The 19,355-nt window shown below is 39.2% G+C and overlaps 1 protein-coding gene across 1 annotated transcript in view; it reads left to right on the forward strand.

Moving 5' to 3' along the window:
- Nucleotides 1-19,355, forward strand: part of NEO1 (neogenin 1) — a 292,148-nt gene that overhangs the window by 205,307 nt on the left and 67,486 nt on the right. The window contains exons 12-14 of the mRNA XM_027847412.1: nucleotides 12,070-12,224; nucleotides 14,260-14,408; nucleotides 14,835-14,973. Of these exons, the coding sequence (XP_027703213.1) occupies nucleotides 12,070-12,224; nucleotides 14,260-14,408; nucleotides 14,835-14,973 (443 nt within the window). The remainder of the gene's footprint in view (nucleotides 1-12,069; nucleotides 12,225-14,259; nucleotides 14,409-14,834; nucleotides 14,974-19,355) is intronic.

Raw genomic sequence — 19,355 nt, forward strand, 5'->3', positions numbered from 1 at the left:
GGATACAACAACCATAAACCTCTGATAATTTAAAATAATGAAAGTATTTTCCAGGTCCTCTAATACAGCCATAAATATGCTTGTACCCATTAATTATTCAAGGAGGCCCAGTATATAAACACATAAAAGTAAATTTTCACCATTATAAATTTGACTTATAACTAATATGTACCCAATAATAAGCTTGAAACATTTAATTAACAGTTACTTATTTGCCTGTTTAGAATTGAGCAGCGCTTTGACAGGATGATTCGAATGGTCATGGTCTCTTAAACAAAGCAATTAAGAGAAAAGAGTAGTCATTACATTCTTTCTTCTCAATAAATCCTTGTGGAAAGCAAAGGAATTGAAAAATATTTGGTTGACCTTAGAGCTGTTATCAAAATACCATAATAGTTTGGAGGGTTTTTTTATGTTTTTCCCATTAAAGAACAGTTTTTAAAGTAAGAGGTGGCCCAGCATTTCTTTTTCTTCTCTCTTACCTCTTTAGTCTAGCTGCGCAGTATCTAACCCGATAAAATAACCAGGAAACCCTTTAATCTCTCCTCAAGCTTGCCAAGGCATCCCTTCCCCACACTTCCATAATTGAGAACCTTGCCTTACCTAAAACTGAGGCCTAGAGCTCATTTGAGCTCAAATGAGATCTTGCCTAGAGCTTTCTCTTCGTGTATCTGCTTCATCTCATCATTCAGATGGCTTCCACCATGTTTACTCTTTCACTCTGTCTCATGTGAAGATGTAGCCCATCTCCTTGCCACAACAAACCCCTCTATATTCACAAATGGTACCATTCTACCCACCAGCTTGCCACTCTGTCATGCCCATTCTGTCACTTCTGTTCAGTCTCTCTCTCTGTCTACTGGCTGATCCTGCTGCCTACAAAAAGGCCATGGTTTCTCCCATCCTTAAAAAAACCTTTCCTTGCACAAACCACCTATCCCCACTAACTACCGTCTTTCCTTCCTTTTGTGATTAAATTTGAGAAAACCTCCTGCAGTTGGTGCTTCCATTTCTTTTCTTCTCACTCTTTTACACCATCATCATTCAACTAAAGCTACTTTTTCTGAAGTTATCCGTGATCTCTTAATTGCCAGCTATCATGACCAGTCCTTATTATTTCTGACCTTTCTGCAGCCTTCACCACTATTGACATCCTCTTCTAGATGTTCTCTCATCTCTAGGTTTTCATAACACCATGCTCTCCTGGTTCTCTTCTTCCTGCCCATCCATTCCATCTCGGTGCCCTTTGCTAGATCTTTGTGTAGGACATGAATACTAATTGTGGTTATCCCCTACCTCCTTGACTTTCTCTTTTCCCTTTTTGCTGTCTTGCATGCTGATCTCATAATGTCCCATATATTGCATTATCATCTCTGTGCAGATGATTCTCAGATCCACTTATCCAACTGTAAGCTCTCTCCTCATTTCCAGTTTCTTATTTTCAACTGCTTACCAGTAGACTTCTCATACTCAACATTTTGACAAATGTTAACAAATGACAAAACAAAGCTCATTATCTTTCGCCTCTGTGTCATATTAGACTCTTCCCTGACCCCCAACTCACATATCCAGTCTGTTGCTAAGTGTTGTCATTTCTACCTTCACGGTATCTTTCATGTACGTCCCCACTCTCCCCTCCTGCAGTCGCCATATTGGTGCCATGCCTCGGCTGTTGCAATAGCCTTGTAATTGACCTTCCAACCTCGAGTTTCTCCTGATTTTAGTCCATCTTCCACTCATTTGCTAGTGATCTTCCTAAAGGGCATATCTGACCATGTTCCCCCATCTGCCTCTCTTTACCACATACAATGAACCCTTGTGGTTCCCTGTTAATCTCCAGGATCAAATGTAAATATTTGATTTGTCTTTGAAGGCCCTTTGCAAGTTGTCCCGTTCCTTCTTTTGCAGTCTTTACTCCTCTCTCTTTGGTCCATTAACACTGGCCTTCTGCTGGGTACACAAACTCCTAACTCACTGCATTTTCATTGGTTGTGTTCCTTGCATGGATCCTTGCCTCCATCTCCTGGCTTCCCTAGCTTCCTTGAAGACTCTGCTCAAAATCCCACCTTGTGTAAGAGGTTTTTCTCCCCCCAACCCCCAAGGCCTTCCCTCTGAGACTACCTCCTATTTGCCCTGTTTATACCTTGTATGTACATAGTCTTATATCTCCTGTCTGTCCCCATAGTGTGAGCTGCTTAGTATGGAAATGGTTCTTTATTTGTGGACTCAGTGACTGACATATACCAAGAGCTTAATAATGCTTGTTGACTGACGTTTTTGGTTACTCTTAATGCTACAAACTCTACTTGATACTCTGTGGGCCATTATCAACATATTTCAAACTTTATTGAAAAGCTACATCTCACAAATTACACAGACTTTTATATTTTTTTAACCAAGGCTATTCTGTCATAGCATTGCTAAGATAAACATCTAAGACTATATCCTGCAAGGCATTTCTACTTTCTTATGTTCAGACATTGACGAAAACCTATAATTAAATTAACAGAACTTAATGTGTAAGCTGTTTAAAAAGTTACATGGGTGGATCAGTAGAATACAGAGTAGCCCCAGATAGGTGAGGATTGCCCATATGGGCCAGAAGCAGAATAGGGATAATGGGCAATTAGAAACAAGTTGAAACTTCTGCTATAAAGATAAAAAGCAGAGTAGGAAGAAAAGGGGAGAGAAAACCCCAAATATCTTGCCCACCTATATATTCAGTCAAGTTAGTAAACATTTATTAAGCATCTGCTCAGTGCCTAACCCTGTGGTAAGTTCTGGGTGTGCAAAGAAAGGCATAATATAGTCTCTGCCCTCAAGGAGATCCAAATCTAACGGGGGAGACAACACATTTAAAAAACAAAGCTGAAAGGGGAGAAGGGAGATTTCCCGGGGGAGCATGATGAAGCCCTTTAGTCAGGGTGGGAAGGCATCTGAGGAGGTCAGAGTTACAGGGTTTATTTCATCTTCTTTTTTGGGGGGTGGGAGGGTGGCAGTCAGGGTTAAGTGACTTGCCAGGGGTCACATAACTACTTTCTGAGGTCACATTTGAACTCAGTCCTCCTGACTCCAGGGTCAGTGCTTTATCCACTGTGCCATCCTAGCTGCCCCTAGAATTGATTTCATCTTGCAGAATGATAGATTTCTAGAGATCAGAAATAAAATCAAGGAGGTCAGCAGGAAGGCAGATGATGAGAAATAAATAACCTGAGTGCCCCCATTAAAAGGTGAAAGATAAAGGAGGAGCTCCCCAGTGTTCAATCTCCACCCTTTCCAATGAGACGAAAGGAGAAACCCAGGGGCAGGGCCTGTTGAGGAGGTGTGAGCTTCAGAGTTGCACTGAATTCTGGCAAGTATTTAAAAGGCTAGAAACTTCTGACTAATCTTTTAAAAGCTTTTTTAATCCTAGAATTTAAAAAAATTATGTCTTCCTGAATTTTCAGACCAAATAAGAGAAATAATATTATATAATACTACTCAGTATATACAAGTCATTTGTTACAAGTGCGATTTTGATGTGAGAACACTCAGGACATACAAATAACTTTGTAGTGTTTCCTTCTTCCTCTCCTCCCATCTCAACCTTTTGGGCAAGTTGGAGGTTTTAACTAAAGAGAATATGACATTTGCAGATCTCATTTTATCTTTCATTTCTCTTGTTTCTCCCTGTTCACTTCTCAGGGATGTTGCAAAATTAATTAGATGTTAGACACTACCTTCTTAGAGAAAGGTGGTAGATAAATATGAAGTAGGATTAAAGACTTGGCTAAAAAATTAGGAAAATCATCTCGGAGAGTTATATAAGACCCATAAACGGTAAGACAAATTAACACCTTCAGATGTCTAAGACTGAGTAAGATTCAGTGAAAGACAAAAATCAGAATAAATTATTAAAATTTTAAAAATAAAGATTTTAATTCTAGGGATTAAGAACCTCTAAATTTATTCTTTAAGTTTGACAGAGGCAAATATTATTCTACTTTTAAGAATGGGAAGAGAACAGAGTTCGCAAATTACAGGCCAGTAAGCTTGATTATTCAAACATCTATAATTCAGATGCCACCATGATTCCTTCAGGTCATGCTGGACTCAGCTTATTTCCTTTTTTGACAAATTACTAAACCAGAAGATTAGAGAAATGCTATGGATATAGTTTTCTAGATTTTTGCATAATTTTTGATAAAACATCTTATATTGTCGTTTTGTTGGTTGTGTCCAATGCTTTGTGACCCCATTTTGGGTTTTCTTGGCAGATATTGGAGCTATTTGTTGTTTCCTTCTCTAGCTCATTTTGCAGGTGAGGAAACTAAGGCAAACAGGGTTAAGTGACTTGCCCAGGGTCACACAGGTAGTAAGTGTCTGAGGCCAGATTTAAACTGAGGCCTTCCTGACTCCAGGCCCAGCCTTCTGTCTATTGTGCCACCAAGCTGCCCTATTTCATACTATGCTTACAGAAAAGGTGGAAAGATAAAGCTTAGATGATAATGCAGTCAGACAGATTCATAATTGGTTGAATTCTGGACTTAGAAAATAGTTATTAATGGTTCTCCTTAGCAGGAAGTCTCCAGTGAAATATGCAAGGGATCTCTGCCCTTTATCAATGACTTGGATAACAGTATAGATGATATGCTCATGAAATTTTCAGATAACACAAAGGTTGATGGGCTATCATTAAGGACGGAGTCAAGATCTAAATGATTTTAATAAACTGGAGCAATAGGGTAAATCATTAAGATTAAATTCAATAGGGATAAATATAAAGTCTTGCTCTTGGTTACGAAAAAAACAAGTCTACAAATGTAATATTGGGGAGGCCTGGTTAGACAGCAGTTGTTCTGAAGAAAATCTGGGAGGGGTACTTAGTGACTGGCAAACTCACTATAAATCCTCGGTGTTATATGGCAGCCACAAAAAGCTAATATCATCGTGGGCTGCATTGAGAGAGGCAGTACTTGCAGGAATAGGGAGGGCACAGTCTCACTGACCTCTGCTTTTGTTAGGCCTCCTCCGAAGCATCGTGTTCTCGTCTGGGCACTGTGGTTTAAGACCAGTGATGATCTAGCGAGTGTCCAGAGAAGGGCGAGCAGGATGAGGGGCATTGGTTCCCTGGTGAAGACTGGTTGGAGGAACTGAGCGTGTATAGCTTGGAGAAAAGAAGCCTGAAGGAAACAGGAGAGCTGTCTTTAAGCACCGAAAGGTGCCATCACATAGAGAAATGATCAGACTCGTTCTGCTTGGCTGCAAAGGGCAGAACCAAGAATAGTGTGAGGAAGCTGCAGAGAGGCACATTGCAGCTCAGTGGAAGGTGAAACTTCGCGGTGATTAAACTGCTTCTCAAACAGAACGGGCTGCCATGAGAGGCTGTGATGGCCCTGTCTTTGGGCATCTTCAAGTAGAGGCTGACCAGCCATTTGTGGAGTGTGAGATAGGAAGGATTTCTTTTGCCCATGTAAATGGGTTGAATGAGATGGCCATGGAGGTCCCTTCAGCCTTTCTGATTCTGTGATCCTCTGATTCTGTCCTGATTTTTTCCTTGGTTTTACATATCATTTTTTTCCTTAGTGGATTAAAACTTTCTATTTTTGAAAGTTGGTAAGAGAGATAGATGTCGTATGGAGACAATTATAAATGAAAGGAGTATTATTAACTAGTAACATAGTAAAATAAAAATATACATTGCTCAGAACAATAGTTTCTAGTTACTCCCTTTTGCTTCAGATCTCTAATTTGGGCATAATCCTAAGGGAGACCTCTACTTTCTTACTCAGTAGATGGCTCCAAATGTTTCTTTTTTATGGTTAATGATTTCCAAAGAATAATCACATAAGGTTTTTTAATTTTACTTTAAGGGTTTTTTTTTTCTGATACATAAGAATGCCCAGGCGTTTTTGAAAACTTTTCTGTCACCCAGCCATTACAATTTAATTATTTTTTGCTAATTGCAAATAATTTCTCAGGGTCATTATTTTGAGTATCCAGCTAAAACCTTCCACTTCCTATCAATAATCGACAAAATATTATTAATCATTGGGGACTCAGTGCTAAAGCAAAAAAAAAAGGTCTCTGCTCTCAAGGAGCTTACATACCAATGGAGAAAACAGCATAAGTAAATTAGTACGTGAAAGATAAATATCAAATAAATGAAAGGTGTCCTTAGTGTGGGTGGTTAGCAGCTGAGGGGAATGGGACAGGTCTCCTGAAAAAGATAGAGTTTGATCTGAGTCTTAAAAAAAGAGATTTTAAGAATCCAAAGTTGGGAGGGAGAGCCCCCAAATCTGATGAACAGCCAGGGCAAAAATGCACAGAGACCTGAGATAGGCCAATATTTCAGGATTAAAGAATTCATGGAGGGGAATAAAATAAGATTAGAAAGGTAAGGAAAAAGCCAAGTTGTGAAGAGTTATGAACACCAAACAGAGGTCTTCATAGTTGACCACTGGAATGTGGGCAGCAGTTGTGTGATGTGATCAGACCTGTGCTTTAGGAAAATCATGTTAGTAGCTGCGTGGAGAACAGATTAGAGTGGGGAGAGCCCTGAGGCTCCTGTCAGAGAGTTCTCATAGTATTCCAGAGGAGAGATGATGAGGACCTCAGCTAAGGGAGGGGAGTGGGAAAAAGCAGGGCGTATTTCAGGAATGTTATAGGGGAAGAAATTAGAAGACTTGACAACTGAGTGGAGAGGAGTCAAAGATGATGGCGCCCTCAAATAGAGAAACTTAGAAGAGGAAGCTAATGAGTTCTGTTTGGGACATAATTATATTTGAGATGGCCGTGTTCGAAGAGTCCAATCAGCATGTTGGTGATGTAAGACTAGAACTCGGGAGAAAGACTAGGGCTGCATAAATAGATCTGAGAGCTCTTTGCACCTGGACCAGCACTTTCCACACTGCACTTGAGAGCTAGACCTTTATACCAGGTTAGCCAGGATCTCAGCCCTGGTTTCTAGGATTGTCCATGTTGAAGCCTGAGGGCCCAGTTCATTTGTTTGGTGCCTAGGTATGTGCAAGCCAGCCCACTCTTTAGTGGTAGAGGCCAGTCACCAGACTGTGTTTCACCTTTACACTCCATCCATCCAACCAGGCAATTTCAGCACATTCCTGCCACTGACCTGCTTCTCTCAGTCTGGACTAGCAGCCCCCTCCCCAGGCTGGAGACCTAGGCCTCTACATCATTCGTTCTTGATCCTTCCCTCTTCCTCACCCAAGCATTCAATCAGTTGCTTTCAGTTGCTTTATTCTACTTATTCTCCTTCCAAAATATATCATATCTTTCCTTTCCTTTCAGCTCCCACTGCCGCTACTGTAGTTCAGACTCTCATTACTTGTTGTCTGAACTGAGGCTGCTATCTCCAGCCTCTCTTCTCTAGAGCACAAAAACATCAAATCAAGTCTCATCTGAGCTTTTTCACCCCTGCCAAAGAAACTTTCTTAACACCCAAGTCTAATCACAGCATTCTTCCTGCTCAGAAACCCTAGGTGGGTTCTCATTGGCTACCAAATAAAGTACAAACTTCTTAACTTTCTATTCAAAGACCTCAGTAACCGGCTCCAACCTGCCTTTCCCGCTTATTGATTCCCATATTCCCTTTCAGCATTCTCTGTGCTCACCAAACTGCACTATCTACTTCAATGTGTCTCAGCCTTGTGTTCCTCCCTCTTGCCTCCATGCCTTGGCTACCTTGCTTGAAATCTGTCTCCATGTATGGACATCTTTCTCCTCCTTCAAAACCAAATGCCACTATGATGCTTTCACACTTTATTTTCTAATTTAAAGTATAATTATTTGTGTATATGTCTCATCTCCCTACTCTCATTTTCTGTGTTTGCTTCCCCACTGCCTAGTGTGGTGCTGTGAACGTAGTAGGTGCTTAATAAAGACTTACGGACTTTGAGTTTTCATTGCCTCCTTTCTCATGGAAGTAGAGATGTACATGTAGAAAATGAATGAACAAATGAATGAATGAGCAAACAGGTTTTTAAGTGCTTACTATTGGAAAAGGAGAAATGGACCTGAGGGGTCAGAGTCCTGATGTAGGGGAGATGGACCTGGGGGAAGGGTCGGGGGGACGTTGGCATCCATCCAGGAGAAGGAAGGGGGCATTGACAAGAAGGGCTTCCATGGCATGTGTTCTTTGTTGGCTCTTCAGTGCCCAGTTTAGGATGTTAGGCGGAACGTGAGCCAAGCCGAGGAAATACTCTGGAAACTTTTTTTCTTTTTCAAGTAATCCCTAATTTAGTTTGTCTGTTTGTTTTGTTCTTTTCTCATTTAAAACCAGCAGCACAAATTGACTTCAAGATATCTACTGGATAGAACTTGTTAGGCCTTTTCAAAATGGTCTCATTTAACTGGCCTTTTTAAATTGTTCAAAATTGTATAGCTTTGTAGTTAGCTGATCTTTTTCACTGTATACATCTAGCTTTTTAGCTAAAAAATTGAGAATATGTATGGTTCAATCTACTATAGTTGCTCACCAGAATCTTGTACCTTTTAGATGAAAATTGTACTAGGGCTCATGATACCCTTTGTTGCTAATGAAATCCTTCTAAAAATTAATAAGAGGCACAACCTTAGAAAAACAGTATCTTTTAAATAAAAAAGCAAAGAGATTAGAGCAATATATCATAGACATTATGTACTATGGTCAGGCTGGATTTATACCAGGAATGCAGGGCTGGTTCAATAGTAGGAAAATTATAAATATAATTGACCATATTAATAACAAAAATGATATCATTACATCAATAGATGCAGAAAAAGCTTTTGACAAGACACACCCATCTCTGTTAAAAAAAACCCCAAAACAAAACACTAGAAAACATAGGAATAAATGGAGCTCTCTTAAAAATGTTCTTTATCATCTAACTAAAACCAAGATCCAGCATTATCTATAATGGGGGTAAGCTATAGAGGCCTTTCCAATAAAATTAGGAGCAAAACAAGGACGTCCATTATTGCCATTACTCTTCAATTTAGTGCAAGAAATGTAAACTATAGCAAGAAGGCACGAAAAAGAAATAGAAGGAAAATATATAGGCAAAGTAGAAACAAAATTATCAATTTTTGCACACTATGTATGATGATTTACTTAGAGAACCCTACAAAATTAACTGAAAAAGATTGAAACAGTTAACTTCAACAAAATTTCAGGATATAAAATAAATCCACACAAATCATCAATATTTCTGTATATCACCAACAAGATCGAACAGGAAGATATAGAAATAAATTCCATTTCAAGTAACTTAAAAAAAATACTGTGTAACCTTATCTGTCAGGATATACACAAAAGCTATACGTGTACACAATTATAAACTATGCTTTATACAAAGAACTAAATCTAAATAATTGAAAAATATGAATTGCTCATAGTCAGGCCAAGTTAATATAATAAAAATGCCAGTAATGCCTAAATTAATTTACTTATTCAGTCCTATAACAATCAAACTCCAAAATGATTACTTTAGAGTGCTAGAAAAAAAAATTTCATTTATATGGAGGAATAAAAAGTCAAGAATATCAAGGGGAAAAAATGTAGAAAGGAAGGGGGCCTGGCAGTACTTGATCTAAAAGTATATTATAAATCCACAATCATTAAAACAATTTTATACCATGTGAGAAATAGAGATTGATAAGTAGAGTAGATTAGATAGACAACTATGGCATATAAAATTCCGAGAGACAAAGTTCTGGGTATGAAAAATCAATTTATTAATTAGACCAGCAAATAATAAATTGACACCAGTGGTTTCTCTTTGTGACCAAGGACCCCAAGAGAGTGTCCCAAGCCAGTTTAAATCCCCCATCTGTCTTCCGGACAAGCAAAAGGCAGCCCTGATTGTTGGCACTGAATGAGGAGGTGGGTTTATGGTTCTCAGTTCCTCCAGTGAGGGGAAGGAGTAAAGCTGAGAATGGAGCATGGTCATGAGATTTCAGCTGCCCCTAGAAATCTGGTCAGGGAAAACTGCTCCTTCAGAGATCTGCCTGGTTAAGTTTCTCTTTTGTGAGCTAGGTCGCCACAAACTTTTAGCTGGAAAAGCCAGGAGTAAGGATGACCTGTAATATTGCAGATGGTTAAGTCTGGCTTCTGCTTTTGGGATAAACAGAGGCCCAAACCAGATCTTGGGAGGAAACAGAGTATGATCAGATTCCTAGAAGTGATGGGGTTTTGTTTGTTTGTTTGTTTATTTGTTTTTATGTACGTGAAATGAAAAAGTGAGGATTTTAAACAGAAAAAGGAATATGCAAATTAATATTAATAATCACATGATACAGCATTAACATTAATTTTTATCAATACAGAAGCAAATGAGCATAGTAGCTTAGTGTTTTGATAAAAGATCCCAGCTAGGGGGGCAAGAGCTCACTATTTGACAAAAAATAAGGAAAGAGCTTTTGACAAGACACACCCATTTCTTTTTGAAAAAAATAAAAGCCCAAAGAAAACGTAGGAATAAATGGAGCTTTCTATGGTCTTTATTATCTAGCTAAAATGAAGAGCCAACATTATGCATAATGGGGTAAGCTGTAGAAGCTTAGGAAAACTGCAAAGCTATCTGGCAGAAACTAGGTATGGACAAACATTTCACACTGTATACCAAAACAAGTTACAACAACTACAACAACTGATAAATGATCAAGAATAGGAATAGGTGAGTTTTCAGAAGAAGAAATCCAAGGTATCTATAACCATGTGAAAAAATGTTCTAATTCCTAATAATTAGAAAAATGCAAATTAAAACAACTTGAGGAATCCGCTTATACCCATCACATTGGCAAAGGTGAATAAAAAAAAGAAAAACGACAAATGCTGGTGGAGCTGTGGGAAAGCATTTCCATTAAACTAGTATTGGTAGAACTGTGAACTAGTCCAACTATTCTGGAAATCAATTTGGATCTGTTCCCCAAAACCCCCTAAGCTGTATAACCCTTTTACCCAGCAATGCTGCTACCAGGTTTGTACTCTCAAAGTGATCAGAGAAAGAAAACAGACCCATGTGTACAAAAATATTTATAGCAGCTGTTTTTCTGGTAACACAGAATTGGGAAATGAGGCAGGGTACCCATCAATTGGGGGTTGTCTGAACAAATAATAGTATATGTATATGTGATGGAATGCTGTTATGCTATAAGAACTGAAGAAGAGGATGGTTTTAGAAAAACATGGAAAGTAGGTGACACAGTGGACAGAGCACCAGCCCTGGAGTCAGGAGGACCTGAGTTCAAATCCAGCCACAGACACATAACACTCACTACCTGTGTGACCCTGGGCAAGTGACTTAACCCCAATTGCCTCACCCAAAAACAAAAACAAAAAAGAAAAAGAAAAAACATGGAAAGGCTTGTATGAACTGATAAAAAATAAAGTGATCACAGAACCAAGACAACAATTTATGCAATGACAATATTGTAAAAACAAACAACTTTGAAATACAATGGACTCAACCAGTTGCAGAGGACTCATAATGTAACATGCTCTTCACCTCCAGATAGAGAGGTAATGGACTCAATGTGTAGATTAAAGCATGTACATACACACACACACACACACATACATATGTTTGTATATACATGTTTGTGTATATATATATATGTGGCTAATGAGGGAAATTGTTTTGTTTCACTATACATATTTGTCATGGATTTCATTTTTACTGCTTTCTTAGTGGGTGGGGAGGGTAAGAGGGAGTGAATTTAGAACTGGAAATAAAATAGAATTTTGGGGGGAAAAAAATCCACAGTGCCAAATAGAGTTCCTGTTCTTTTCAAAATGGAAATCAAGATTATATGTCAGTATTAGCAGCTTCTGAGCTCTGCAAGTAAAAATGATTCCCAGCAGATTAGCAGATGTGTTAAACATTTCTGTCTGACACAGTACCCCATTTTGCCCTGAGTTTTTCTCCTCATAAGCACTGCCTGTTATTTGAAGTTTGGGTGTTATTTTGAGTGTGAGACACTTCACATTTAATGTTTGTTCAATCGTAATGAAAATGAATCTGCATATTTTAGAAAATTTCCAATGGATGTTGTGTTTCTTGCCTTTTATCTTCCTAAATTCTTTTCCTAAAGTGAACGGATTGAAAATACCAGCCATCCAGGGGAAATGCAGGTGACCATTCAAAACCTGATGCCAGAGACGGTGTATGTTTTCAGAGTTGTGGCACAAAATAGACATGGCTCCGGAGAGCGGTCACTCCCTCTGCGAGTAGAGACTCAGCCCGAGGGTAAGCCTTGAAGCTGTTGGTATGAAGAAGTCATTGGTATTCTCAGCCCAGTCCTCGGCACTGTGAGGGAAATGAAGAAGCACCGTCTTTAACTTCAGGATGCTTATAATCCAAATTGTGTGGGACAGTTATGGTCAAATAACATTCATGGCCAAATGATGCAGTAATACATCTGAAATGTCAGAAAGAGTTCAGAGGACTTTCCCACAACTATTTTCAGTTTTAGTGCAACTGTGGAAATTGGATCTTGTAAGAAGGCAGAGGACTAATGGTGGCAGGACTGTAGCGGGAGGATGTGCTCCCCAGTGTGCAGAGCCCAAAGCCCAGGGTCTGTCCCTGAGGAGCTGTGTCACTTTGAAGGGATCACTCCAGCTCTTTGAACTGAGAGCGTTGGCCCAATTGATCTCTAAGGCCCTTCTTTAGTTTAAACTTGTGAGACAAATGTGATTCTTTGTGTATCTGTTGTGCCATTAGTATGGTTGTCAGAACAAGGGTACTTGATTAAACTTTTCTAATTATCATATAATTGTTTATACCTCAATCCCTTATCATTACTGATTATCCTGTGATTTTGCACTTCTTTAGAAGATTACAGTGTCTAAATCAAGCCCATTTGGAAATGAAGTTTTATTAATTGTCTTCTGTAAATAGTAAGCTTCTGTTTGTGAACCATCGTAAGAGAGTCATTTTTGAAAAATATTCTTAGAAAAAGAAGCACAAGTATAGATCTACACATGGTCTTGAACCAGTTGCACATTTCAAACTCCAGATGGGAAAAAGTTGCAATATGACATTTTTTATTCTGCAAGTTCCAATACAAATCTACTGTCCATGAATTAATGTCATATAAAATGGTTCAGGGGCAGCTAGGTGGTGAAGTGGATAGAGCACTGGCCCTGAAGTCAGGAGTACCTCAGTTCACCCTGGCCTCGGACCAAACATTTGACACTAGCTGTGTGACCCTGGGCAAGTCACTTAACCCCAACTGCCTAAAATAAAATAAAATAAAATAAAATGGTTCAGAACAATATGAAATTCTGTGGTTTATCTCCACATTTTTTTTGAGGTGCTAAATTACAAAGAAATATTAACATCTTAGAATCATACATTGTCCAAACTGAAAAAGACTGTAGACATCATCTAGTCTAATTTTCTCAAAAGCTAAAGCATGATAGATAAGTAGGATGAACATGATAGATAGATAAAGCATTTTTCTCAGAGGAGAAAATTGAAGCCCAGAAAAGGAAAAAAATGATTTGTCTAAAAGTCACATAGATAAGTAAGTTGCAAAGCTAAAGACGCAAACTCAGATTCTCAGACTCCAGATTAACTATTTTCCCCCTACACTATTCTGTTTCTGCTTTGCCTTTTCAATTAAACTAGTCAACTAAATGTTGTCATCCTTTTGAAAACTGTTTTTGTTTTGGCATTCATTGAGAACAGAATTCGTTCAAAATCCCATTGTAAAATGTCATGTAAAAAGCTTAATCACCCATTGTTCTTTTGCAAGAAAACTCCCTTTTAGGCTTCCAGAGCTTGCTTTAAGTCTACAATATTTGCATCTAATCAAAGAGAAATTATTTCCCTTAATCATTTATAAGATCCTGATACCTCTTCAATTCAACAGTTCCTTAATAAATGGCATAGCTATGCTGAAATCCAGAAATTATGTAAGGACCCTGACTACTTCCATTATGGAAAAGAAGTCTGTGATGCACATGCAGTACAATTAAAGGTCACAGTATAAGGAATATGTTTGTGAACTGTAAGATAATTTCTGTACTAATAATTTTCAGTACTTTCTCTTTAAAAAAGAAGTGTTTATCTTAAAGCTTAAGATCATAGATTTATAATTAGAAAGAACTTTGTTTGCTAGCTAATCACATTTCAGGCAAGCCAGTTGCTTTCCAAGTTTTATTTTGTTTTTTTTTCCTTTGTTTTTTGACACATGTTATACTAATGACAGAAAAATTAATTGGTGAATTCAATGAATTTACTCTTTTTTTTTTCCTATTTCTTATTACTTTTATTTCAGTCCAGCTCCCAGGCCCAGCACCTAACATCCGAGCATATGCTACCTCACCTACCTCAATAACTGTCACGTGGGAAACACCTTTGTCTGGCAATGGGGAAATTCAGAATTACAAGTTGTACTACATGGAAAAGGGAGCAGACAATGAGCAGGTATGATGTAGCCATCTGAAAAATAATTCCCTGAAATAAGGGCAATGAATGACATTCCAGATGCTGAACATTCACTTGGGTGGCAATTTCATAAAAAATGAGGTATAGAGATAACATGGTTTCATATTGGTGAATAATAATAATAAATAGAGAACTCGTGTAGGAAGACTCTCTAGCCTACTACTTTTTAATCTTAATTTTTCACCAATCATAAGAGAACTGTTGTTAAATCTGAAGCAGTATTTCCAATCACCATTATTTATACTCCATCACCATCTGTTATCAAGAAGTGGTTTCATACAAAAAGAAAAATCAGTGCCTCACCGCACAAAACATAGTTAATGTGCCTTGTCTAGGAGATTTATTTAGTTGCAGTATTTATTTTGGCTTGATATGTATGTATGAGTTATTTTCCTTTATGGACAGGATGTTGATGTTGGAAGTCGCTCCTACACCATTAATGGACTGAAAAAATACACAGAGTATAGTTTCCGAGTAGTAGCCTATAATAAACATGGTCCTGGAGTCTCCACACAGGATGTTGTTGTTCGAACGTTATCAGATGGTAAGTTATTCCTTTCCTTTGGAAGCTAGATACTGCTCTTGGCTTTTTGTATGTATGCTTGTGGGAATGCTCTCAGACCCAGTCTGCTCTGACTGCTAGAGCTACATTTTTTGACCAACAATCAAGTTTGCATGCTAACTGGACCTGTATGAGATTTATCTTAGGAAAATAGTACTCATTGTTTATGGCTGCTTTTCCATCAAAATGGATGGATTGTACCCTACTGCCCAAAGTTCAGTAACAGTAGAATCTCAATAGTCTGAAAACTACTTTGTTTAAAAGTGTGTGTGTGGTATTCATGTTTATATATGTGTCCTTTAAAAGCTTGAGGTTTTTTCTCATCTTCTGAGCCAAATATTCTATAGTATATTGATGCATGTGTTTGTAAAAATGTTTTCAAGTGGAGGCTATGAAGTACAGCCTTGAGCAAACTCTCACCAATAACTGTAAGCTAAATATATGAATTTCAATTTAAACAAAGCAGCTAGGTGCTGCAGTGAATAGATTGCTGGGCCTGGAGTCAGGAAGACTCATTCCTGATTTCAAATCTGACCTCAGACACTCACTAGCTGTGTGACTCTGGGCAAATCTCTTAACCCTGTTTGCCTTAGTTTCCTCATCTGTAAAATGAGCTGCAGAAGGAAAGGACAAACTACTCCAGTATCTTTGCCAAGAAAACCCCAAATGGGATCACAAAGAGCCAGACACGACTGAAACGACTGGTGTAGTAATTGATGTTACTGTAAGGGGCATCCCATTTCCCTCTCATTGGGTGCTGTGTGGTTGTGGGGGCTCTAGTTTAATCCAGAAAACATTTGCCAAGTGCCTCCTATGTGCATAGTCCTAAGCTTGTTTGAGGCAGGGATGACTCAGGGTTGTTGTCTTCAAGTGGCAGTGTGGTGCACTCATGCCTGCTGACCTGGGAATCAGCACAGATTCCTACCTGAACCCTGCTTAAGCTGTATGACCCATACCCTAGGTATGACCGTTCCCACAGCTTCCATTTTAGGACCTACCTAATGGGGTCTTTCTGAGTGGCTCTTCACGGAGAACTGTTCTGTAACCTTAGGTATAGTCAACTTAAGCCAACAAGCATTTGTTAAGTACTGACTCCGTACACAGTCCTGGTCTTGGTGCTGGAGGAACATGGTCCAGTGGAAAGATCCTGGTTCTGAAGGCAGAGAATCTGGGGTCCATTCCAACCTCTGAGCTCACTACCTCTGGCACACATTGATTCTTTCTGCTCTAAGAAGAGAGTTAGACTAGAAGATCTTCAAGATCCTTTCCTCTTCCATGTTTATGATCCTTTGACTGTAGACAAAATGGAACTCTGCTTTCTGTCAGGAAGCTTACATTCTCCTGAAAGATACTTTATGTACATAGTTAAATAGATGCACAGTATATATAAGGTTAAGTAAACCTTAGGAGGTGGTATTAGCAGTACGGAAAATTTGAGTGAAGAGTCAGGAAAGGCTTTGTTTGTATAGAAGATAGCACATGAGCTGTCTTAGGCAGAAGCTGGGTATTCTGAGAAGTAGAGGTAAGGAGAGAGGGCATCCCAGGCAGAGGGGACTGCCTGGGCAAAAGAACAGGCAGGAGATGAAATTCTGCGTACTGGAAACAGCTCGCAGGTCCAGTTGGCTGGAATGCAGAGTTCAGGAAGAGAAATCATGTGAAATCTGTCTGGAAAGGTGGGTGGGAAACCAAGAGTAGAAGGCTTTAAATTCCAGGCTGAAGATTTTGTGTTTTGTCCTAGAAGGAATGAATGGTAAACCTTTTTTTGATAAGGGAGTGATACGATCAGGAAATTTAGACCTACCACTGCCTGCTGTGTGGAAGACAGATTAGAAAGGGGGGAGCCTGGAAGCAGGGAGACCACTTAAGAGACTTTTACAGAATTCCAGATGAAAAGCAATGGAGCCTGAAGCTAGGCTACTGTGGCTTTGTGAGTGCAGGGGAGATGGGTGAGAGCTGTAATGTGAAAGTAGATCGACTCAGCAGTATGTGAGGAGAGGTTGAGAAGAGAGTCAGATCAAGAGTGATTCCAGGGGCAGCGAGGTGGCGCAGTGGATAGAGTCCTGGCCCTGGAATCAGGAGGACCTGAGTTCAAATCCATCCTTGGACACTTGACACTTACTAGCTGTGTGACCCTGGGCAAGTCACTTAACCTCATTGCCTAGCCCCTCAAAAAAAAAAAAAAGCTAATTCCAGTATTATAAAGCTAAATGATACAAAGGATGGCACTGCCTTAGTTTTGGAGGGAAATACAGGGTGTCCGAAAAGTCTCACTGCGAGTTTAACCTTTAAGAACTTCAGAGCTATAAATGCTTCAAATTTTTTTGCTTATTTGAAGGATTAATTACTTAAATTGATGTTTCTAATTAAAATCCAACATATCCACCTTCTTGGGCTATATATCACTCTAGTTGATTTCGAACTTTGTAAAAACTTTGATGAGCTGCAGAACTGCAATGAATGAAAGGATGGACCTTTTAATACAAAGAAGAGATTTGGATATGTACACAGCCGTTTGGACATGACCGTCTAATAGTGATAGACCAGAGACCATGGTGGCCAAGTGAGAGAACCACCACTACTGATCCACTCTCAGACTGGAAAGTGTCATTCAGAAACTGCTGTGTGTTCACAGTGCAGGATGAGAAGGTGCTCTGTCTTGTTTAAATTTTTAAAAATTTTTTTTCAAAATTCACAAACCTAAAACAAATTTCAACAGTTAAACTTTCACATGGTACTTTTTGCAGGTTTGTGGTACTTCAGGTTATTAAAGCTTAAGATTGTACTCATGTTTTTCAGAAACCCTGTGTAATGAATTCCATTTTGGCTATGTTGAGTTTTGATATGCTGTTGGGGCTTCCACTTAGAACTGTCCTTTAGGCAGTTGGTGGTACAGGACTCTAATTCAAAAGAAAAATTAGAAACAGATTTATCTCTATCCTGCTCTTCATCATATGATGTTCACTGTAGAGTCATCTGCATAATTTGGGATTGGATGAGATCATGAGGGAGGAGAGCATGAAAGAGAATTGGCGAGGGCCCTGGAAAAACCTAAGGGATGCCCATTCTTAATGGATGGGAGCAAGGCAATGAAGCAGCAATAAGACAGGCAGGAGAAGAGCCAAGAGAGAGAAGTATCACAGAAGCAAAGAGAGGGGATAGAAACAACTTCAGAAGCTTCAGAGTTCAAGTAAGATAGTGGAGATAATTGGTAAATTTGGGCAGAATCGTGTAAGATGTGTGGTGTGAACACAGGCCACATTCTAAGGGATTAAAAATAATGAGGAACTGAGTAGATGTTTGACTTTGAAAGGCAGAAGGGATAGAAGATTATAGCTTGAGGGAACACAAGGTCATATAAGGGCTTTTAACAATGGCTAGAAGTGAGTATATTTATCGCTAATGGGGATGGAACCCGTAGCTAGGTGAGGAGAGAGTGGAGATTTAAGAAGAGAGGGAATCACCAAGGGGGCAAGCACTGAAGGAGGTGATGGATTAGGATGAACAGCACAACTGAAGGGGTTGGACTTGTCAGGGAGAAGACACAAAGGAGGGTATGAGTTAGGGGAGAAGAGAGATCTAGTGACAGATGAGAGCCTTGGCTGAGGAGAAATAGAGAAGACGTGATAGAGAATGTTTGGATAAAGGAGATGGTTTGTAATAACCATGTGGTAAGTGGTTATGGAGTCAAGAAGGGAAGAATAAAAGATCGCCATGTATCCGACAGGGCCCCATTGAGATTAGGTAGCAGCAATGTAGAAGAAAGCACTATGAGAATAGGAAGAGATAAGGCCTGTGTTGGGATAACCTCTCTGGAGCCTGGCACAATATGACTGATGTCAGGAGAAGGGGGCAGAGGAGTCAAGGGAAGCTGATAATATGGTTAAATTGGTCAAGCTTCGGATCCAGATCGTGAAGGGAAGGAAGAGAGGCCAGAGTGAAAATAGTAGAGACTAGGAGAACAGGAATGGGGATGAGACTAAACATCAGTGGAAAGATGAAGAATAGTTTTAAAAAGAGTGAGGTAGAGGGAAAGATAGAAGGATAATTGACTTATTGTCAGAGAATCATTTCAGAGTTTTATATAAATGATAGGGGTTAGCATTATAAAATGTGCTCAGGTAAGGGCAGATACAGAATAAGGAATGAAAGGGCCTGGAAGGTGCCGTGTACTAGGAGAGTTCACAAAGAACATTGGACATAAGCATTGGACATAAGTGACTTAGAAGTCAGAAATGTGGGCAGTAATCATGATCGAAAATAAGTACACAGTAGACACACTTACAGTTGTGTAGCCTTTCTTTCATTAGGTGATTTGATGACAAAATCCAAAGTCATTATGGAGAAATAATCAAAATTCACATTGT

The sequence above is a fragment of the Vombatus ursinus genome, unplaced genomic scaffold (genome assembly GCF_900497805.2).
Source record: "Vombatus ursinus unplaced genomic scaffold, bare-nosed wombat genome assembly UNPS02015404.1, whole genome shotgun sequence".
Taxonomy (NCBI): domain Eukaryota; kingdom Metazoa; phylum Chordata; class Mammalia; order Diprotodontia; family Vombatidae; genus Vombatus; species Vombatus ursinus.